At 41.4% G+C, this 23668-nt stretch overlaps 2 protein-coding genes across 2 annotated transcripts in view; both read right to left on the bottom strand.

The window, feature by feature from the left end:
• Window positions 1-184, bottom strand: part of SLC17A1 (solute carrier family 17 member 1) — a 39441-nt gene extending 39257 nt beyond the window's left edge. The window contains exon 1 of the mRNA XM_040644636.1: window positions 91-184. Coding sequence (XP_040500570.1) covers window positions 91-184 — 94 coding nt within the window. The remainder of the gene's footprint in view (window positions 1-90) is intronic.
• A 5502-nt stretch (window positions 185-5686) lies between these two features.
• On the bottom strand, window positions 5687-23138 carry SLC17A3 (solute carrier family 17 member 3). The gene is made up of 11 exons (XM_008693082.1): window positions 23057-23138; window positions 17551-17762; window positions 17114-17347; window positions 16941-17028; window positions 11977-12063; window positions 7992-8116; window positions 7710-7871; window positions 7297-7426; window positions 7059-7206; window positions 6680-6770; window positions 5687-5821 (listed from the first exon to the last, which is right to left on the bottom strand). Exons 1-11 carry the CDS (start codon window positions 23136-23138, stop codon window positions 5687-5689), a joined length of 1494 nt encoding a protein of 497 aa, XP_008691304.1.
• Between the last annotated feature and the right edge of the window lie 530 nt (window positions 23139-23668).

Below are 23668 nucleotides of genomic sequence, written 5' to 3'. Positions count from 1 at the left end.
GCCCTTGATAAGATCTTTAACAGAGAAGCCCCCTTATCATTCTGGAGAATTGTTCATTTCGTTTAGTAGCAATGTAAGCGTAAGACTGACCTGACTCAGGACAGACAAGCGATTCCTTCTCCCCTGTGAAGCCTTTGAACTTTAATAAGTACTGCATTTCTGGATTTGCCAATTTTAGCCCCATTAATCCTTCACCCAATCCTTTGACTTTATTATGTCAAAGTTAAAAGGCTTAATTTTTAACTTCACTTTTACCTTTCCTTGAATCTTCAGGTAAGAAGGGTGAGTCTTACAATCTTCCAGTGGACTGGAAATCTCTTGGAAATCTGCCATCAAGTTCATGACCATATAGCCAGACATCGCTGGTCTCCTCCTGCCAGGAGGGCGAACCAGACTGTTGCATAAGTGCTCCCAGGGTAGATGTTGTCTCTTGAGCATGGCTCTGGGTATGCAGTACTCTTCTGACAGGAAGGCTATGGCCTTTTAAATGCCCCATAAATGTCCTATTAGCTTTTTGCCTTTCTGTCTTCCTTTTTTCCCTCCTTTTCCTTCTCTCTGCCCTGTCCTTCTCCTCCCCCACCCTTCCCTTTCAGTCCCTTCCCTCCTCTCCCCTTCCCCTCTCTCTCTTTTCCAAAGGCCACACCTGCCCAACATTCAAGCTACTCAGAGAGAGGTACATCTTATGAACGTATATTCTCCAAAGGAAGGGACATCCCCCCATAGCTTCTGCAATGACTAGGCTCTCCTGGTTCTGCCACCCAACCATAGTGATACCCAGGAACGTTTTTACCTTGGAAGTCTTTAAAGGCAACCTACTGATCAATAGGAACATCTAAACCCTTAAATCAGGGATTTTGCATGATATGTAGTTTCTTACATTCTTAAGCATTTTTTAAAAGATGTGTTATTATACTTATGAGGTGTCTAATACATGTTTGCCACATAGCAGATACTCTATTAATTGACCCAGTCATTTTCTCTCTAAAGAAACACTGAAAAACTTTAACCTATTTGCCCAAAATACTCTGATGTCTTATATATCAGTTGGATTTTTTCTTTGTGAGAAATCCAGGTTCCAGCTATTCCTGCATGTTTGTACAGCTTGATGACAAGGCTGGCAGTTTCTCGCTTTCTCTGGCCTTCTAGTGATTGAGAGCCCCAGATCAGCTGCTCAATGTCCATATTTTAAATAAACAGCATTCCCATCCGGTGTCAATGTCTCAGGTTCTCGTTACTGATTACCCAGGGGGAACGATCTTGTGTGCTGGCCCCAAAGCTTCATGTTGATCTGTGATATGCTCGGAAATCATTCTGGATTCTACCTCTGGATTCTGTGTTTCTCACTAAGTTTTTTTTTTTTTTAAAGATTTTTTTAAATTTATTTATTTGACAGAGATAGAGACAGCCAGCGAGAGAGGGAACACAAGCAGGGGGAGTGGGAGAGGAAGAAGCAGGCTCATAGCGGAGGAGCCTGATGTGGGGCTCGATCCCATAACGCCGGGATTACGCCCTGAGCCGAAGGCAGACGCTCAACCGCTGTGCCACCCAGGCGCCCCCTTACTAAGTTTTTAAATGTTACATTGTGTACGAAATTTCTGAACATACAAGAAACATAGAACAGTTTAATGTAACTATGCCCATTAACCAGCTTCAACAATTATCAATATTGGATATATATATATAATATATATATATATATATATCTCCAATGGTGGTTTTCTGTAGTATTTTAAAGTGAATCTCAGATATTATGTGATTTCTCCCATAAAAAGTACAGCATTGGTATATAACTCATTACTGCTTTAAAAAACATAACTAGCATGCCATCAGCGCATCTTTTTTATTTTAAGATTTTATTTATTTATTTGAGATAGATAGAGAGTGAGCGAGAGAGCAGGAGCAGAGGAGCAGAGGGAGAAGGATCAGTAGACTACCCGCTGAGCAGGAAGCCAACGTGGGGCTCGATCCCAGGATGCTGGGATCATGACCCGAGCCGACTGAGCCACCCATTAGCTCATCTAATAAGTAATAATCTCTTAATATCATCTAATAGCTAGTCATTATGGATATGTTTCCAATTGCTTCAGAGTTATCCTTTTATACTTTATTTATTTAATATTTGATTTATTTAAATGAAGATCCAAACAAGATCCCATAACTGTTAACGGCTCTCACCTCTCTTTAACTCTGTCACCATTCCTTCCTTCACTTCATATTTGCTGTTACGTAAAAACAACAATAGTAACAAAACAGGGTCATTGCAGAATGACTCTCATGACTGATTTGGCTAATTGCTTCCTTTTAGTATCATTTGATAAATTCTTTATCCCTTATGTCCCGGAAACTGCTGGTACCTGGAGAGGCTTGCTTGGATCCAGGACAAGAATACTTCATGGGGTGCTGGATACGGCCACAGGGGCAGCTTGGCTCATTTGTAGTGAGATAAGATTGCTCAGTGGGTTCAGATCTTCTCAGCTTGATTTATCCACTAATGAAGTTCTCATCAACCTTCACCTGTGGACTTTGACGGTTGTTAGTAAATGCTGCCTTGATCCATTATTTTATTAGAAGTTGCAAATGGTGGGGCGCCTGGGTGGCACAGTGGTTAAGTGTCTGCCTTCGGCTCAGGGCATGATCCTGGTGTTATGGGATCGAGCCCCACATCAGGCTCCTCCGCTATGAGCCTGCTTCTGCCTCTCCCACTCCCCCTGCTTGTGTTCCCTCTCTTGCTGGCTGTCTCTATCTCTGTCAAATAAATAAATATAATCTTTAAAAAATTAAAAATAAAAAAGAAGCTGCAAATGGTGTTTTTCTAATTCTGTTTTGCCTTCTTCATGTAGGAACTGGAGTCTTCTACAAAATAAGAAATTTACTTAATTGAATATTTGGTTACCCTGAAATACAGATTTAATAGGAAAGCCAGGGGCGCCTGGGAGGCTTAGTCAGTGAAGCGTCTGCCTTTGGTTCAGGTCAAGATCCCAGAGTCTTGAGCTCAAGCCCCGCATGGGGCTCCTTGCTCCACAGGGAGTCTGCTTCTCCCTCTGTCCCTCCCCACTTCTTGTGTGCACCCTCTCTCATACATAAAAAAATAAATAATAAATAAATCTATCTATCTTAGAAAAATAAGAAAGCCAGGATACTTTATGAAGTTGTAGGATAGTAATTTACTGCCTTAGAAAAGTTGACCAAGGAAAGTTATGATTTCATGTGTTTTACTTGATGTGTTTCAATCTGTTGAGTCCCTGGTTTTTGATGCTTAAATTGTCCCTCCTTTGGCCAGTAGGAAGCTCCTCAAGCCAGTTTCTATCTATGAAGACCTGACCCCAGCTGTCTGGGATAGCTTCCATGTTTTCTAACACATGCACATGTGCACACACACACATTCCAGGCTCCTCTAGTGTATTTCCTGTCCTTGAACCTGGACTTTCTTACAGAGTGCCGGTTCCTTTCAGTAGCAGATAACATCGGAGACCACACCCCAAACATCGAGGTACTCCTTGCTCCTAGGTCTCATTGTTTCTAGGCCCTTTTAGTGGAAGAACTTAAAAGAAGTATTTTTTTATGAAAAAAAATTACAAATTCTACCTGATATTTCCAATTCAAATTGAATGTTATGGTGATTTTTAAAACTTCTTTGACTTTATGCTCCTGAATTTTTGTTATACATTAAATATCTTGATTCCTAATACATAGAACTACTTTTTTGCTTTGTGATAATGTACCTATATTAATGTTCACCAGACTTCTATTAAGTGTCTCCACCAGTGACTCAGAAACTCATGGCACAGCTTCGGAACCGCAGGGGCCTCAGCACGTTGGTCATATCCATTTAGTCTCAGCAACAACATCAAGAACCTGTCATTAACAAGGTGTCTGAGTGGCCCAGTGGGTTGAGCATCTGACTGTTGATTTCAGGTCATGATCTCAGGGTCCTGAGATGGAGTCCCGGGTCAAACTCTGTGCTGAGCGTGGAGCATGCACGTGTGCTCTCTCTCTCAAAAAAAAACCCCAAACCAAAAAACGTGTCATATGTGGGACATCCTTATAGGAAGGGGAAATTTTGACAAAGAGACATGTGCAGAGGGAAGATGATCTGAAGACACTGGGGAAAGACATCTACAACCTAAGGAATTCCTGAGGCTCCCAGAAGAGAGGCACGGAACCGATTCTCCCTCAACACTCGGAAGGAACGAACTCCACTGCCAAATTCAGACTTCTACAACCGTGAGACAATAAATCACTGCTTTTATAGCCACCCAATTTGTTTCTTATTTCCATGCTTTTGTATGCATTGGGCTCCAGTGTGAGAAATCTTAGCGTAAAAACAACCCATTTAGCTCAGGAATTCCTTGTGGAAGGAGATCCTTCCCTGTGCTCTTCTGCTTGGGATCAGAACCACTTGTGTGGTCTCCCCTAATGGCCTATTTGTCCCTCTGGTGTTGTGACTGAGGCAGTGCCCTGGCAGCCATTATGTCTATCCTCCATGTTAGACTAGAGAATAGTGACTGTGTCTAGTTTGCTCTCATGTCCCAAGGGTCTAGATTCTAGAAGAGCAAGACCTCAGTCATTGTCTTTGAATGTATTCAGATTGGCCTCTGTCTCCTTGCCCTGGTTTTTCACTCAGAACCAACCCATCACATCACCTCGACATGAAGTGACCTCATGGCTCTACCATCTACGTGGTAAGGATTACCACGGGAAGCAACCGAGGAAAGAGCCCTGGCCCCCTGCACATGCTCTGGCCCACTGATACCTACACCTTACCATTTTACAAAAATACTGCTCCGTTTCCCGTTTTGAGCTTTATATTTGATTCAACCACTGAAGTAGTTGGATCCCAGAAGGTAAATGTGGCAGATTCACAATAGGTAATTTGAAGATGGTGTTGAAAGAGACAACGTACACAGGACTGGCACTGTGGCGCAGGCCAAAAGAGACCTGAAGGGGAAGAGAGAAGCCACCGGAATGTGTGGAGGGATCAGTAGCTGTGAACTGTGAGGGAACAAACAGCCACCTGCAGATCCTGCAGGGAGGGACTTTAGGGGTAGATACTCCCTGTCCTCACTCTTCAGCCTCCACTGAAAATCCAGCAGGAGCCAGCGGACAAGGCAGTGTGGGTGCAAACCGTGCAGGTCAGCCTCTGGGGGGCCTCACAGGATGAAGACGGGAACTTCCAAGGGGAGGGAGAAGTGGACCACGTCCAGTCCAACAAATATCAATTAACATTCACGTTTACAAATAGGAAAACCATTGTCCTACTGAGGTTACTGCCCTGGATAAAGAGCTTCCAAACATTGCTTCCTGTTTGGAGATCCAGAAACTGTGAGTCTGGCCTATTGGCTCTGGTCCAGCAGTTCCTCCGAATCCACTGGTAATTCTATGAAGACGACAACTTTGTTCTTGGCTAGCACTTTATTGGCATTTTCGTTCTTCTTACATTTTCCTCAAAAAAAAAAAAAATCTTAGTAACATAAAGAGTTGATCTCAGATTTGAAAAGAACTGCGGCAAATGAAATTCTTTCTGTTGGTCTTTTCATCACCAAAGGCTTCTCATCTGTGAAGGAATGTGCCTGGTGATTTCCGTCCTATCAGGGTGGGAAACTAAGGAAGAAACGTAACATAGAATTAAAAATTTACATAGTGCTTCTCTGGTTAAACCCATAGACGAAATCACCGTCCTTTACCTTCATAAACGAGTGAGTTTCCTCTCTTTAGCCCAATCTTGGACATCTGCATCTCCAAATACAAGGTAGAAGATCAGGCCTGATAGGTTAATGGCAAGCAACAACAGGAAGACATTTCTCCACCCAAATTCAGGGTCCTGAGGACACAAACCTCAAGTCAACATTACCCCTTCATCCTTTTCTCTATGAGACCATATTAGTAGTTTAGAAGACCATGTTTGCTAGTGGGTTTCCGCAGAAATTCATTCCCTGAGAGCAGCGTGGTAGTTGGATAGAAATAATACGTTCAAATAATATGTGCATTTGGAATAGTCTTAATAAATGGGATTTGGGGACCTTTACAATTAGCTTGCAGAACTGCATTTGTCACTGTTTACCAGAGTGCCCTACGTTTTCTCTGTGGGGCAAATCCTGACAACATCAAATATGCTGAGTGTTTTCTTCTTGCATTGCAATGACATGGTGGCCACGTTGCAGGCTTTGGAGTTAGACAGGTCTAAAAAGGAAGAATTCTGATTCTATATCCTCTTAGTGGAAATACTTATCCTATCAGATTTTTGGCTTAATCATCAGGAAGTGAGGGTAACAATACACCATCCTCACGATTGGTATGAGAATCAATAACCAAATGAGATTCCTGTACACAGGACACCTATAATCATGCCTGCATGTGTCACACATGCCAGCACGTGTGCTTTAATTATCCTTTTGCTTGGGGATGGTTGTGCAAATGAAAATTCCAGAGTGTTGCGGAAGACACGGCAAGTTGCACCTATGCATGGAATCAACATCTCATGACATCCGTGTGGCTGTGTCATTTCAGTTTTAAAGACTGAAAGAAATTGTTCTACAGTTTTCTTTCCCAGGTTGATCTTCATGACAAAGGTGACCCACGATATAATTGTATTTTCTAAAATGCGGATACCATCTTTATGCTACTACCTTTATAAATAGATTTGGCAGAGCATTTTAAGAATCTGTGACAAGAAAACTACCTGAGTGAGAAGAAACCCGTTGACAGAGGGTGCCAGGATTCCTGCCGTGTATGCAAATGCTCTCGTGGTTCCCATGAGAAAACTGGAATGTCTGTGGGTGACAGGAATGTTCCAGGCTAGATCCAGAGATGCTTCACAGTGTTCTTCAGCCTTGCTCTTCTAATTACATCAAAAAGGACTTGCGTTGTGGTTGTTCAATGAGAGGCACTGAGACAAATCGATAATACCCCTCCCCCCACGCACCTGAAAAAATGGCCACAGGATCAACTGCGATCCTTGCCTGTGATTTATTTCTTCCCAAAGTTTGGGGCTCCCAGAAAGCTTCGGGCTAAATCTTTTTCAGAGTACGTGAAGATAAGAGTGGAGATCACCGTCCTACCTTGGAGCAACATCTAACGCATTGATAGAGACCCCTGACTGACAGATGGGGCCTAGTCCGCAAGAGAGTGTTAGGAGGGTCATTGTCGTGATGTAGCTGGGGGTGAGGAAGGGCAGAACCGCAAGGAGCACTGAAGGTGGGAAATTTCCTGAGGAATGTGGAACAAATTGAACAATGAGATACATCTTTGGCTCTTGTATGCTTTGTGAATCATCCGACCCTCAGGCTCTGTTCTTACCTAGAAATGTGGCAGCTTTCCTCACAGTAATGAGCCTAAAGTTCTTGGTCAGGAGGAAATCTGCCAGATGGCCTCCCAGGATCCCAGTGACCCAGGCAATGATAAAGGGAAGGGCAGACAGGAACCCATTCTGAGGGGGAAAAAAATTAAACCATCATAACTGGGGCAGTGAGCCCACACCTTTTGTTGATAAACCACTGGTCATCATACTGACAATCTGAAATCTCACTCTTAAGAAAGTCATCACCTCTTCAGTCATACCCTTAGAAAAGCTACTGGCATTACTGTTAAATATTAGATTATTTAGTTGTAGGTGGTAAAGGATAAATTTTTCTGGAAGGAATGATTTGTGAAGACAAAGTGATTGGTGGGTCGTGCGTACGGGAGAAAGGCACGGAAGGAAATGCACTCACATCTCTTACGTTAATGTTGAACAGAAAGCTGATGTAAGTCGGTGTATACACAATCACTGTGACTATCAGCCACTGATGGCTGAAGCTGCAGACAAACATGGACCAAAGCGGGAGCGACCTGAGCATGGCCTTGATGGGGAGAGGCTGCTTACAAGGGCTGACCTGAACACAAATGTACTGATTAGAACAGTGAGAGCTGAGACGGGCTCACGCATGCGCCTCAGCCACCCCGAGAAATCCAGAGGCTGACACAAGATCTCTGGAGATGGTTGGAGTCCTTACCTGTATCTGGTGGGCCAAGGAGGACAGGATATATTCTTTCTCTGTGACGTTTATCCATGGGTGAGACACAGGGTCATCGTAAAGCAGAACAAACCAGAGAAGGGAGTAGACACAGCCCATGGCTCCTGCAAGCAGAGCGTAACATTGGTAACTGAGCTTGGTTCTGCTTTCTGGGGAATTTCTTTTCTGTCGGGACATTTTCAAGGACAGGTCCTGGGAAAAGCCCTTGCTCATAATATCCCCTTTCCATTTCTCAAAAAAATTCACATGAATATCACAGCTTTCTAGAACGCTTTTTTCTTTTTCTTTCTTTCTTTCTTTCTTTCTTTCTTTCTTTCTTTCTTTCTTTCTTCTTTCTTTCTTTTTTTCTTTCTCTTTCATTTCTTGATTTTTTGTGCAAATGAAAATCACAGACCCTAAGGATGGCAGGAAACTTGGTAATTCAACCTTTTTAATATTACCAAAGGAAAACTATTTCTTTTAACACTTTTGACACCAAATGTGTGGGTTTTCCCCACGAAGAAATTCTCCAATTCTCTGTAGACACCAGCGTGGCTCAATTTTGGCATTAAGTATTGGTCATTAGCACAGACCCCACAGGGTGAGGGCGTGGTCTCACAGGACTGCTCCTCCCCCCACTTCAGATGCCAGTCACAAGCAGTGGGGCCCTGGATTACCCACACTCTGACTTGACCACACAGTTCGGGGTTCCTGCAACCCCCCTCTCAGTTTTGATAATTAATTGGAACAAAGTCAGCTCACAAAGGGCAGGAAAACATTTGCTTATGCTTACCAGTTTGTTATAAAGGCTATTATACCGGACAGAGATGAACAGCAGGATGAAGAGATACACAGGGCACGGTCAGGAAGGGTTCTGAGCACAGGAGGGTCTGTCCCTGTGGAGTTGGGATGAGTCACCCTCCCAGCACGTGAATGTATTCACCAATCTGAAAGGTCTCAGAACCCCACAGTTTAGGGACTTTTATGGAGGCTACAAAACATAGGCATAACCAAGTGTTAACTCATTGTGCAGCCTCCTTCCCTCCCGGGGGGTGGGGGGTGGGGCTGGAGGTTCCACGCTTCTAATCAGGGTTTGTTCTTTCTGATAACCAGCCCCCATCCTGAAGCCATCCAGAGCGCCACCAGGAGTTGCCTCATTAGAAAAGAAGATCCCTCAGGAAATTGCAAGGGTTTTAGGAGCTCTGTGCCAGAAAGTGGGGCAGAGACCACATACATTTCTGCCGGCGTCCCATGAGCCATTGTAAAGGCGAAAGAGGTATTCTTACTTGCGTTTCCCTAACGATAAAGGGTGTTGAGCACCTTTCCCTGGGTTTATTTTTCCTCTCTCTATCTTCTTTGGTGTGAAGTGTCATTGTCCACTTTTAAAACATTTTTTGTTGTTTTCTTATGGTTGAGTTTTGAGAATTATTTACACATTCCGAATAAAAGTCCTTATTATATATGTGCTTTGCAAGTATTTTCTCCCTGTCTTTATTATCCTAATAATGGCTCATAAAGGCAAGTTTTTCACTTTGATGACATTCAGTCTATCAGTTTGTAATTCTATGGATCAAGCCTTTGGTGGCCTACCCAAGGAATCTTTGCCTAACTAAAGAACAAAGATTTTCTCAAATGTTTTCTTCTAGAAGGATACTAACTTTAGATTTTAAAATTAGGTCCAGAATTTATTTTGAGTTCTTTCTTTTTTAATTTATTTATTTGAGAGAGAGAGTGAGCGAGCATGAGTGGGGGGATGGGCAGAGGGAGAGGGAGGGAGAGAATCCCAAGCAGACTTCCTGCCGAGTGCAGAGCCTGACTCTGGTGATCTGACAACCCTCAGATCTCGACCCAAGCCAAAACCAAGAGTCGGACACTTATCTGACTGCGCCACCCAGGGGCCCCTGAGTTCGTTTTTGTATAGGGTACAATGGACCAGACACCATTGGGGTTTTTTTGTTTTTTGGTTTTGGTGTGTTTGCACATGAATATCCAATTTTTGAGCACCATCTGTTAAAAAGCCTATCCTTTCTCCATTGAATTCCCATTGCATCTTTGTCGGAAATCAGTTCACCTGTTGTGTGTGAGTCTGTTTAGGATTGCATTCTGCTCCACCGATCTATTTTCTACCTATATGCTAATACAACAATGTCTTGATGACATAATCTTATGTCTTGACATCAGGCAATGTTAGTCCTCCAACTTTGGAAGTCATTTGCAAAATAGTTTGGCTATTCTAGAATCTTTATTTTCATGAGAATTAGGTTTCAGTGCAAATTTCACATCTTTTGTCCTATTTATCCTTATGTTACATATTTGTTGATGCTAGTGAAAAATGGTACTGCTATCTTTAATTTAAACGTCCGATTCTTTCCACTTTGGCATGTCTAAAAATGTCCTTATTTTGCCTCTGAATTTTTTTTCCTCTGGCTCCAGAGTTCTATGTTGACAGATTTTTTTTCCTTGCAGGACTTGAAAGATGTTTCGCTGCCTTCTTCCTTGCATTGCTTCCAACAGGAAAGCTGCACCCCTTCAATGACCCTGTTTCTCTGTATGTAACGTGGTTTTTAGCTCTGGCTGCTTTTAAGATTCTATCTTTATCACTGGCTTTGAGCCATCTGACTACCGTGTAACTTGGTGTCATTTTCTCCGTGTTTCCTGTGATTGAGGCAAATGGATCTTCCTGGGTCTGTGAGTTTGTAGTTTTCATTGACTTTGGTGACTCTTCACTCATGATTTCCTCAAAGACTTCTTCTATTCTCCCATACCACTCCTCTTCTCTGAGCACGCTACTCTGTCCTGATGTTCTCGTTCACTATTACTGTTTTTTTCAGGGTGCTCCCTTCTGGATGATTTATGCTGCTATTTTTAGGTTCCCTAATCTATCCTTAACTCCATCCATATATTATAGTTTTCATCTCTAGAAGTTAGATTTCGGTCTTTTAAAAAAGATTTTTCCATGTCGCCACTTAACTTCCAAACAAATAGACTCAGGCTATAGCACAGTTAGAATAACTGTTTATTTTAATGCCCTTGTCTGCTAATTTTAACATTTGTGTCCACTCTGGGTTGGTTTTCATTGATTTTTTTAATTCTTCTTCTTCTGAATTGTGTTTTCCTGTGTTTTTTTTTCTATGCCTGGTAATCTATGATTGGAACCAGACCTTGTGAATTATACCTAGTTGGGTGCTGAATATTTTTGTCTTCCTATACATATTTTCGAGCTTTTGTCTGGTATATGGTTAAATGACACAGAAACAGTTTGATCTTTTAGGTCTTGTGTCATCATTTGTCAGAAGGACCCACCACAGTGTTTCCTCTGGAGCTAATTATTTCTCACTACCGAGGAAAGTCGATGGTGAGTATTCTGCCCAATGGCCTCTGAACTGTAAGTGTTTCCAGTCTGTCTTGTGGCGAGAGGCGCCATCTTTGATTCTCTGTAAGTACTGGATACTGTTCTTTAATCTTTCCCAGGGATTTTGTTTCCCTCTGGGCTCAGATGATGTCTTCACACCCGTGCCCTAATGAGTGCTCCACTTAGGATCAAGGTGGTGGTGGGGGGGCCTGCAGATAACTGGGTTTCCTGTTCCCTCTTTTCTGCCTCACACTCTCCGAGCTTTTAGCTTTGTCTCCTCGATTCTGTTTCTGTGGAGTTCCCTTTTCCTGTGCCCTGCCTCAGACCTCACCTCTCACAGGTCATTGTTACTCACTGTCTTCACCCTGTTGGTGTTCAGTGTTTACTCTGCTTAGGAAGCTTGCACCTAACCCGGGCCCCCACACGGATGCACTTAATCTGAGACACAACCCACAGCAGTGGCCGCATGTCTTTCTTTCCTCTCTCGTGAACCACTGTTCTGCAAGCCTGTCCCCTGCAGCCTGCAAGGGAAGAGCACGCCCAACCATGTCGTGCTAATGTGTTATGGCGGGTTAAGAGCATCACAGACCGATACTTGGAAGAAGCCCTGGGGATGGGGAGACAGTAGCTTACCCAAGATATAGAAGGCAAAAGGCCACCCTAGGGTTTGGCAGATGATGCCACCCAGGAGGATGATGGTGAAGATTCCCAGTATCATTCCTGCAAAGAGACAGAGAGTAAACTGCAGGGCTCTGGACCGCCATTGAAGAAACAGCGACAGAATGACAGATGTTAGCAACATCACCAACCATAATGAGACAGGCATATTGAAATACATTAACTCCAGATGTGTCACTCCACATGTTCTCCTGAGGACCCATTTTTCTGGCAGTTCTCCCAATAACATTGCAGATGACAGCTATGCTGCTTCCTTTCGAGCTATTTTAATTTTTAACTATACAAGTCATGTGACATATGCTTATTGTAAGAGTAAATTACCACAAAGAACCAAAGTTCCCCTCATGTGCCCCCCAACCCATTCCCACTCTGGTCTCTAATGTTAACCAGTGCCCATTATGTGGTATGGAGTTGCATGCCTTTCCTCTCTGCAAACGTGTATAATATATATTGACACACACACTTAGCTCTTTGTAAAGGCATTTATGCACCATGTAGACAGAAAGCTAGATTTGTCTGTGAAGGTGCCAATAACACTGTGTTAATTTCCCTGGCCTCACAGAGTATTCTCATACACAGTAGGGCACACTTCCTTTTTACAACTTTTTCAAAACTAGGCTATTATTTCTGAACGTAGATTGAATCATCATTTCTGAACATAAGCATATATTTTTTTTGGTACAATAGAATAACATCAATGGACTTGCTCAAACACTTTGTGCATTTTTCATTTTGATAGACACTGTTAAAGTATCTTACAAAAAGCCTGTACGAAACTAAATAGTCAAAAATACTGGTTTTTTCCCTCATCTCCTTGAGAACATTGGACATCTCCAAGTTTCCAAAAAGTCTTCCAAATATGAATGAAAACAGTATCTCATTATTTCCTATTTTGGGTGAAGTTGAGTATCTTTTCCTCTGTTTATAATTGTTATTTCTTCTGTGGACAGGGAAAGGCAGCATTTGAAAGGAGGCTGCCTGTCTTCAGGGCACAATAGATGAAGATAGAAATCAGTACCTTCTCCACCACAAAGTCCACCAAATCCTCACGTTCCCCTTGAACGCTCTGCCTTCATGCCAGTTACAGTAGGGGACAAGTTTCTGATCCATCCAAGACCAGATCCCTCTAGTCCCCTGGACCACGTCTCCTCCAGTCTAGCCCAGGCCCAGGCCACTGCGAGGATACACCCTCGCGTGTGTACCCTCACTTAATTCCTCGGCTCTCAGTTCTCACCCATCCACATACACACACTTATCTTCCTTCATACAGCCTGGGCTCCAAACCAAACCAAACTTTCCACCTCTTCAGAATGCCCTCCATGTACTTTGACAGTTTTCTGCTTCTTTTCAGGGCAAAACTTCTCCAAATGTTGTGCTTCCTCCCTCCGCTCCCTGCCCTTCCACCCTTGTCAAAGCCTTTAAAGACCTCAGGCTCACCAAATCCACAATCATTCTCTCCAGGCCAGCATTAGGTGGCTCCATTGACCCGTCACCTCGGACTGAATGCTGTCTAAGGGCCCCTGGGAGGCTCCCCAGTCCCCTCTCCTTCTCCTCTGTCTGAAGCCCAGATCTTAGAGGGTCATGGGGGCTATTTCGTTGGGTTTCTTCTCTGGGTGATCACATTCAACCGAGGACTTCGAATACCATCTGTATCCCGAGAAATTTTGGTATGTCTTGTTATCTGTCATATTTCTGCTGAATTCCAGACTATAATTTGATCTCCATTCATAGTTCATAGCCAACCCTTGATTTACATATATTGTAGATTAATGCTCAAATCTATCACCTGTCTATGCAATTTGTTCCACGTATGCATGTGTATGTGTGTATGTGTACCTTAAGTATATGCTTTCCTTTTCTGACCTTTATGAAAGTGATATCATCCTGGCTGTTCTCTTTAGGACACTGCAATGTGTACCTTAAATGTGTTAATTTACCCCATTTGCATCTTACATCTCACTCTATGTTTTAGAGTAGCTCGACTGGACAAGTATAGCACCTCATTTGGCCTGTGAACCCATCTGTACTATGACCGCTGGGATAGCTTGCCAGGTAGTGTACTTGGGACCAACATTGCGTCAAGGTGATTTTCCACCATGATAGCCATGCTTTGTTCATTCAACATTTGTGTTTCTAACACTTAGCTGTGTTGCTTTATGCAACTGCAGGGTGTGTTTGTTGTTGTTGTTGTTTCACTTTCACGTCTGTATAATGCTGCATCGTCTTCAGACTATTTGTGTGTGCGTGTTCCTATCACCTCAAATATGAGCTGCCAGTTCTGTTTTATCTGTTTAGTCTTCTTCCCTTAAGTGGCTACAAAGTTTCCTGCGTATAAATGTGTCTTTGTGGTTCCCTGGAGAGGAAGATAGAGTATGTTTTATCCCAGAGGCTGACAGTACCTGGGCCCTTCCATTGTTGGGTGTCTTTCTGGGAAGTCTTCCTTCAGCCTCACGGGCTGGGTCATCTTATTCACCAGTACAGGCTGCTGAGAATCCCCAGAATGACCAGAAATGGCCATTTCTGTAAGAACTAGTGAGGCAGGTGGGTAGGCTTAGCCCACTTCACCTGCAGACGGGTTCCTCCAATGGCTTCCTGTGGGCGCCTCAGACAGCCATTGGCTTTGTGTTTTCTGAACCAGAAAAGGTTTCTAGAGGCCAGTAAAGACTACCTGTTTGGGGACACTAAGATATTCCCCTAACGCCAAAAACAAGGAAGTCTCTGGCACTTGCAGACTTGTGGATTCTTAAGACTCTCCTAGACAGTCAGTTGACCTATTCCAGTAACTCCACGCCTATATAACTGAAAATGAGAGAGAAGGGAGCTGCCACTTTTAAAAGATCACTGTCTTCCTTCCAAGATTTAAAACTTTTCCTCCATGCTTTCCATCTCCTGATTCTTGTATTGTATTCTGGGATAATCTATCAACTTATTTGTCCAACTTGCTAATTTGATGGTCGTCTCCCTTCATTTAGGTACTCAGACCATTCATTGCAGTTAAAAATATTAGCAATTATATTATTTTATCAATAATTATTTTATAGCAATCTATTTTCTAAGTTATTTTTTCACATTTTTAATTGAAGTATAGTTGACATATGTTAGTTTCACTGTACAATATAGTGATTTGACAATGATACACATTGCAAAATACCACAGTAAGTGTAACCATCTATCACCATACAATAATATTATTGACTCTATTCCCTATACTGTACTTTTCATTCCCATGATTATTTATTTTATAACTGGAAGTTTGTATCTGTTAATCCCCTTCACCTATTTGACCGGCCCTCCCACCCCCACCTGCACCTCTGGCAACCACTAGTTTGTTCTCTATATTTATGTGCCTGTCTCTCTTTCCTGTTGTTATTGTTATTTGTTTGGTTGGTTGATTTTTTAGATTTCACATATAAGTGAAATAATATGGTAATTGTCTTTCTCTGTCTGACTTGCATCACTTAGCATAATAAAGCTCTAGGTCCATCCATGTTTCTGCAAATGGCAAGATTTCATTCTTTTTTATGACCAAATAATGTTCCCTGATGTCTATACCACATCTTCCTCAGCCACCCATCTATCAGTGGACACTTGGTTTGCTTCAAAATCTTTTGCTATTGTAAAGATTGCAGCAGCAAAGATATGAGTGTGCAAGTATCTTTTGTACGAATGTTTCCATTTTCCTCAGGTAAATACCTGAAGGGGAATGACTGGATTGTATGGGACTTTTATTTTTAGTTTTTTGAGGAATCTCCATACTGTTTTCCATGGTTGCTGCACCAATTTACATTCTCAGTAATAGGGCACAAGGATTCTCTTTTCTCCACATCCTCACCAGCACTTATTATTTCTTGCCTTGTTGATACTAGCCATTCTGACAAGTTTTTTCTTTTTAAATAAATGTTATTATACATATTTTCTGTGATCTCTCCCATGTTATTAATAATGTAAAATTTTCTTTTAATTTCTTTTTCATTGGGTTCATTCTTACAGTTTTTGAGTTTGTTCTCTCTCTTTTGCACTCTTGGTTTCTTCCAAATGTTCACGGATTTGGAGGTGGAGGGTCCAATCCTTATTTATACTTAGAAGCGCCATTAGTCAGCTTTGATAACTGATGTGAATTTCCTTCATCCGAATTGGTGAACTATTCCCCTATTAGTGAATACAAGCTCTGGTGAGAGAAAATAATCCTCCAGAGTTGTAAAGGGCTCAATGGGAGGTATGAGGTCAGTCAGGTTGTGTGTGTGTGTGCGTGTGCGGCCTGTTTTCTGGGCTGAAGAGTGCTCATAAGTATCTGTAAGTTAGCTGGAGAGTTACCCTTCTTTTCTTACCTAGCACCTACTTAATCAATTTCATGTTTGTTAGCCCTATTCTTTCCGTTTTTCATTCTTCTCTGATGTAATGTAGACTTCTTTCTTCAGAATATTCATTCCAGATACACTGTCTAAGCAAATCATGATAAGAAAGCAGTTCTCAGAACAACAAAGAGCAATTCCAAAGAAGATTAAGTTGGATGCATACCTTATACATAAAATACTAAAATAGACTCCGACAAATCAGAAATTTAACTATAAAAAATGAAATCATGCAAGTTCAAGAAAAAACACAAGTGGGTGCTTTTATAACATTTCCATCTATGATTCAAAATCTAGAAGCCATTGAAGAAAAGAATGATCAATTTAACTACACAAAAATATTTTTTTTTCAGAATAGGAAAAATCATTATAAACAAAGTCATGTTACAAATGACAACTTGGGGAAAAACAACGAAAGTCATGTCACAGAGGATCCATCTCCTTAATTTATAAATACTTGGTCAACACTGAGGAGAAGACAAAGAAACATTCAATAGAAAAATTATCAAATAACCCAGTGTGAGAGTGTTGCATTGTAATGTACTCATTTCAGTTATGTGTTTTTACCTGATATGCCAATGGAGCAGAGTCGACTTCGTTCATGGGGAGGACCCCATTTCTCCCAAAGTGCAAACTGACCCCCAAATACTGATCCCTGAAATCAAAATAGTTAGAGATCTTGATGTGTGGTGCCATATAGAAGTTCCTATCCAGCTCATAGTTATAAAATATCTGGATACCTGGGCTAGGCTCTGGAGTGTTCGAGTTGCAATGAGGGGAACTAGTCCAAACTCAGCCGCCAGAGGGGTGAAGATATTGAGGATTGAGGATGCAAACAAAGAAACACCAACCACTCGCTTTGTTCCTACTCTTCCAGCCAGGTAGCCACTGAGAGTCAGTGTCAGCAACATGCCGTAGCTGGCAGAACCAAAGATGATGCCCTGAATTTGAGGGCTCCAGTTGTACACAGGGGCCTTATGGAAACAGAGAATGCTGGAGTGAGCCATTTGCAGGAAGGTGTTAACACAACAGAAAACACCTCTTTAGATCTTTCACTTGCTTTCAAATCACTATTTTCCCCAATGAAACTTTTTAACACAGAAGCTCTAAAAAAAAATAAACATACAAACAAACAACAGAAAAAACAAGAGCACAGCTTAAATCGTGCATTGCTTACCCCTGCAGGTAGACTGTCTGGGGTATCATTCAGGCCTCTAAATGAATCACCAGGCAGCCCCTCGGTGGAGCCATTGAACAGGAACCTATGGTCCGTGCTGTTGACCATGGCTACCATGGTGATGCTCATGACATTTTGCTGTGCTGTCGCTATGAAGTTGCAGATATGTATGATAAAGGCTACCCCATAGCGAGTGGAACATAAGTTCAGACCTGGAAATATTATACATGACATTAGTGCTTTCCTTATAAGCCATCATTTGTTTCTTGCAAGTTGTAATACCACAGGCCATCACCTGATGGTTTCAATGGCACTCTACTGGCTTTAGGAAAGGAGAATACAAAAGGAGGAAATCACTGAGTTGAACCAAAGGTGTTTAATTTATTTTTATTAAAAAATTTTTTTTTAATTTGAGAGAGAGAGAGAGAAAGAGCACGAGCCAGGCGAGGGACAGAGAAGCAGATTCCCTGCTGAGCAGGGAGACGGACGTGGGACTCAATCCTAGGACTCTGGGATGGTGACCTGAGCCGAAAGCAAACGCTTCACCAACTGAACGACCCAGGCGCCCCCAAAGGTGTTTTTGTACCACAGCTATAGAGACAGTGACTTGCTCTGAGGCATCTGTGTTTCCTATGATTCTGTCTCTCCCTGGGTTATTGTATTCTATAGTTGATGAAATTACTCAGAAGTAAGTACATATATAGTAAAATATACATTTTATATACATATAAATAAAATATGTATATGTACATATTTACATTTTGTAATTTAAATAAATTATATGCTATATATTATATGTACTATATAATAAATTGTGTATATAAAACATAATTTTTTTAACTCTGAAGGAGTTGTTCCTTGGTGTAGATGATTATTCTTCAGGCATTGAGGACAAGCTTTCATTTAAAGTTTAAAATTAAGAGGTGCCTGGGTGGCTCAGTTGGTTAAGTGCCCCACTCTTGATTTTGGCTCAGGTCATGATCTTGGAGTTGTGGGGTCAGGCTCCATGCTCAGTGGGAAGTCTGCTTGAGATTCTCTCTCTCTCCCTCTCCCTCTGTGCCTCCCATCCCCCTGTGTACACTCTCTCTCTTTCTCTCAAATAAATAAAAAGATCTTTAAAAAAAAGATTCTCTCTCTCCTCTGCCCCCCCACTCCTGTGCTCTCACTGTCTTTAAAAAAAAATGAAATAAAATAAAATAAAACAAATAAAGTTTGAAATTAAACCCCTAGAAATATTTTCTCAGGGAAATTGACAACCACAACTATGAAAAAATATAGCAAAAAAAAAAAAAAAAAAAGAAAGAGTGGAAAAAGAAATGAGCACAGCATTCAAATCTGTTTTTGTATTTCTAGGAAAGATGGCTATTGCTGGGAAGAAGCTATTGCAATAATGCAGAAGACAAGTGAAGAATGTTGGACAGGGGTGGTAGCAGTAGAAGAGCAAAAATGTAATCAGATCCCAGGTGAATCCCCGGGGGGAGTCACACTAAATCATGATTTCAGTTTACAAACCACTGAAGGAAGGACACTGGAGAGGTCCTTGTTCTAAGAACTAGAAGACTGGTTCACTGAGGAAAGGAGTTCTGTGGCAAGAGAAGGCTTGGGGGGAGTGGGAATGATCAAGAGCTTATTATTGGACTGACAGAGATCCCTTTTAGGCACCCAAGGGAAGGCGTTGAGAATGTTGTTGGATACACAGCTCTAGAGTTTAGAAGAGATATAGAGCGTTGAGGTCTACGACTGGGCATTAGTAACCTACACATGATACTTGAAGCCATGATGTTTGGGAAAAGAGAACACAGAGGGAAGAGAACCAATGACTGACTCTGGGGCTTTCTAATGTTTAGAGAGGCCAAATAAGTGGGTACAACCAGCAAAGGAAACTGAAAGGGAATGGTCAGTGGGTTTGGAAGAAAACCAGGAGGGTGTGGTGACCTGGAAGCCAAGGGGAAAAGGGCTGCAGGGAGGAGGGGATCAGCAGGTGGGTCAGATGATCCTGATAGCTCATGTAGCATAATGACTAAGGAATAATTCATTTAATCCTCACACCAATCTTTTGAGGAAGCTACTACTACTATCCCCATTTTATGGGATGTACCTATGCTTGACATAAGTACAGAGAGACCAGCTAGAAGTGTAGTTCAGGTGTCTATGCTCTTAACCATTGTACCGCAAGTATATGATGGCTTTTATTTTGTCCTAGATAACTCCATGAGAATAGCTTTGCTGTAAACCAAGTGCACCCATCTGTGGGGTTTATATGGTTATATGGTGTGGAAAAGGAGGTCAACACTCTGTGTCTTCAAGAAGTCCTCAAAACTTCAAGGAAGGAGGTGCCTTGAGATAACAAAAGAGCATTACTTGCAAAGCCATACTGTTTTCTCTTTAAGTGCAGCACAAGACTTTGTAGTGAATGGCAGGGGAGGGGGAGGCAGAATTTGGACGAGTGAGAAGCTCAAATATAATATTTTTATAAAGGTTTCCCTCCTGATTCAGGGACGAGTGGTGACTTCTATGTCAATCAAATCAACTAATAATTTACGAGTTCTTGTGGTCTCTGATTTCTCCAAGTTGCCTTGGGGTCCTAGAGACCAAAGGCTACCGTAAAGTAGTATCAGCAAACCACGAGGCTAATGGCTCACGAATGAGTGGGTTGAACATTTAACTTATTAAATTGCTGAAAGATTAACTAGAGGATATATTTAAAAGGCTTAGCCTGATGCTTGCTAGGTATTAAGTATTCCTTGCTACTCCATGTGTCCTTAAAGATTTCTGTCCTGTGTCCATTCTGAATGAATAGTTCCAGCCATGTCCACCTAATAGGTTGGTGCCAGTGTCATGCTGGCTATGAAATATTTTCAAGGATTACGCTTAGCTACATGAGAATGTATGAGTTTGTGTGTGTGTGTGACAGAGTGTGTGCAAATTAATAAATATCTTGGAGTTATCATATTTACCACTGGTAGAGAGCACTGATACCATGAAATCATGCACTTTTGAAACTGGAAGGTTATATCGAAGAACTCAATACTACTCTAATTGGAGTTGAGGAGACTTGTTTTTTAACTTGATATGACAAACAGATCCTAAGGTGACTCCAGTGGTGCTCACCTCGTGGTGTTCACAAATTTGTGTAATCCCCACCACTTGAATGAATTGCTTCCAGCCAGCACAAGTGGTGGGATACACTCTCATGATTACATTACATTATATAATACTCCATCTTAGCAAACTGAAGCTAGAGCCTTTTCTCATGGGCTTGATAAAGTAAGCAGAAATTTGGAGAAGCCCACATGGTAAGGAACTATGGGCCACCGCTAGGACAAGAGAGTGGCCTCTAGCCCAAATCCTGCCCAAACCAGGACCTTCAGCTGTATAGCTATAAGGAGATGAGTTCCCCTAACAACCTGAATGAGCTTGGAAGTCGGATCTTCCCCAGTCTAGTCACCAGTTGAGAATGCAACCTGGCCAACTGCTTGATTGCAGCCTTATGAGATGTGGAGAAGAACCGACTAAACCAAGGCATGTCTTAAACTCTGACCCACAGAATCTATAACATAATAAATATGCATCATTTTAGGCCATTAAGTTTATGGTAATATGTTTCAGGAATAGAAAAGGAATACGGCTGGCAAAAAATAATAAAGATGAGTTATATATATTAATAGACTACACGAGAGGTTTTTTTGGAAGGGAGGGCAAGCATTGAAAGATATTTGGATGATGCAGCAATGAAATTTGTCACAAGAGTAAAATAAGCCATCAAAAAGCAGAAAAATCTAAGGAACAATAAAAAAACATGCAAAGAAATCATACAGTGAGTAAAGGACATTGTGGCAATTGATGGAGGAAAGCTAAATTCTATAATTCTGAGATAACTGGTTAAATATGTGGAAAAATAGAGTTGGAACAATATCTCTTAAATCCAAATAAAGTCTAGATATAATACAGTAGCAGTGCATTTTGTCAAATTAAAGATGCCATTAATTTTAAGATTTGTCATTTTTTGTTCTACTAAAACTCAATTGATCAACAAATCAAAAAAATCAAACTTAACAGATTCAAAACTGAATGCCTGAGCTCCCCTCCCCAGCTTGTTCCACCCAGATTGCTTCTCAACAATGGAAATTGTTGGATGGAAATTCCAACCTTCCAGATACTTTGCGATTATCCTTGATTTCTTTGTTTCACACCGCAGATCCAATCTTTACACTGAAAATGTGTATAGTATCAAATCCCTTCTCACCAGAGCCATTGTTATCTTTTGGTTTAAAGCTGTTTCCAGGAGGTTCTAGCTACCAAATCCTTGCTTGGATTTTTGCAATAGCCTTTAACTTGACTTCCTGCTTCCAGTCTATCTTCAATACAGCAATTGGAGTGTTCTAGTCATACCATAAATTAGATCGCCCCCTCTTCCACTCAAAATCTTCTATGTGGCTTCACTTTTATTCAGATGAAAAACTAAGGTCTCTGTAGTGACCACTGGAAATGAAATACTTATGCCCTTTGCATCAAAATTTTAATTTCTTATGAATAAACATTGAAGAAATAATAATTCTAACTGTAGACAAGCGTTATGTTAAAGGATGTTTATATATAATACATATATGTTATATATGTATAAAACATATATGTAAAATAGCTAAGTAGCAAAACAAACTCTATAACTTAAATATTCAACCACAAGAAGATTTTTCAGGTAAATAATGCTTTACCTATTGGACATATTGGAATAATAATATGTTTCCTTGGGATACCTGGGTGGCTCAGTGGGTTAAGCACCTGCCTTCGGCTCAGGTCATGATCCCGGGGTCCTGGGATCAAGTCCCACACTGGGCTCCTTGCTCACGGGGGAGGCTGCTTCTCCTTCTGCCTGCCTCTCCCCTTACTTATGCGCATGCTCTCTCTCCCTCTGACAAATAAATAAAATCTTTAAAAAAAATAAATAATTTGCATCCTTTAAGAAGAATGATTATTATAAAGCAATATGGAAAAGTATGTGTGGTCAAATTAAAATCGTCTTACTTTACCTAATTAAACAATACGGTTATATTTACAATATTACATGCAATGACAAGCAGAATATACAATACTAGTTGTATACAAATTTGGTAGCAATTATCAAAAACATGTAATTGCATATGGATCAAGATTAGAAGATAATCATCAAACATAAAAGACTTGTTTTTTATTTATCTATTTTATTTTATTTTACTTTTTCTTTAATTTGGTGGGCAGCAAAGCAAGGTATATTGCGCGATAGCAGAGTGATAGTACAAAGGTCCTGAGGAGGGTGGGACCCGAGAGGGTTGCCCAAAAGACTTGTTTTTTTAGTACAGTGGTATTTATTTCCTTCATATATTTGAAAAATGCCCACTAATATTAACTGATTTTAAAAAAGAATCAAACAACTTACAAGGTATAAATTCATTTCTTTGTATTATGACACTGTACATAAAGAATCCACCATAAAATCCTAAAACGAAGTAGTCGTGGTTGAGTTTACCTTTCTTGGGAACGAGCTTCTCATCCACTTGCATGTCTTGGGAGCATTTCCTCTTCCCAGCTGTGGCACTCAACTCTGCCATCGTGTTCTTTCCGCCTGTGGTTTTTCACCTATCAGGACAATATGCAACCCACAGGTGTCAGCCAAGAGAAAGAGACTCCATTGAAACATGTAAATGGTGGGGAACAAGCAAACCAAAGCCAGGCCATTCCATCTGGGTTGGGTATAGGAAGGGTCATTATTCCCTCTTGGCTTACGACAACAGGTGCACCACCCTTCAGGTGCGGAACTGTCTAGTACTAGGATCTAGAGTGTTCATTGTGTGCCAGTTTAAGGGTACTGGCTTTGGAGCTAGGCATTGCCAAGTTCAAATCCAAGCCCATGATTTACCTGATGTGCCAAATGCCACCAGAAGCAAATGTGTATGTTTCAGTTTCTTATCTGTTATTAATAATAATCAGCAGCACAATCGCAGCAGCACCTTCATCAAGGATGACAAGGGTTCAGTAGACTGTGCATGACTGGCACTCAACAAGTGGTTTTTGCGTGGTTTATTGTCATCCTTGTTGGGGCCACCACACATGTGGGTCACCCCAGAGCTGTGCTCTTCTG

Source organism: Ursus maritimus, unplaced genomic scaffold (genome assembly GCF_017311325.1).
Source record: "Ursus maritimus isolate PB19 unplaced genomic scaffold, ASM1731132v1 scaffold_30, whole genome shotgun sequence".
NCBI classification, from domain to species: Eukaryota; Metazoa; Chordata; class Mammalia; order Carnivora; family Ursidae; genus Ursus; species Ursus maritimus.
This window is presented reverse-complemented; position numbering and strand designations above follow the sequence as displayed.

Bases quoted from the DNA above. Each gene is read 5' to 3' on its own strand.
- SLC17A3 (XM_008693082.1), bottom strand. From the start codon at position 23,138: ATGGCAGAGTTGAGTGCCACAGCTGGGAAGAGGAAATGCTCCCAAGAC. The intron at 7,427-7,709 runs GTGAGTGCATTT...TTTCCCCCTCAG, and splicing joins TCAACATTAACGTAAGAGAT to AATGGGTTCCTGTCTGCCCT. The intron at 6,771-7,058 runs GTAGGACGGTGA...TGTCACCCACAG, and splicing joins GCGTTAGATGTTGCTCCAAG to ACATTCCAGTTTTCTCATGG.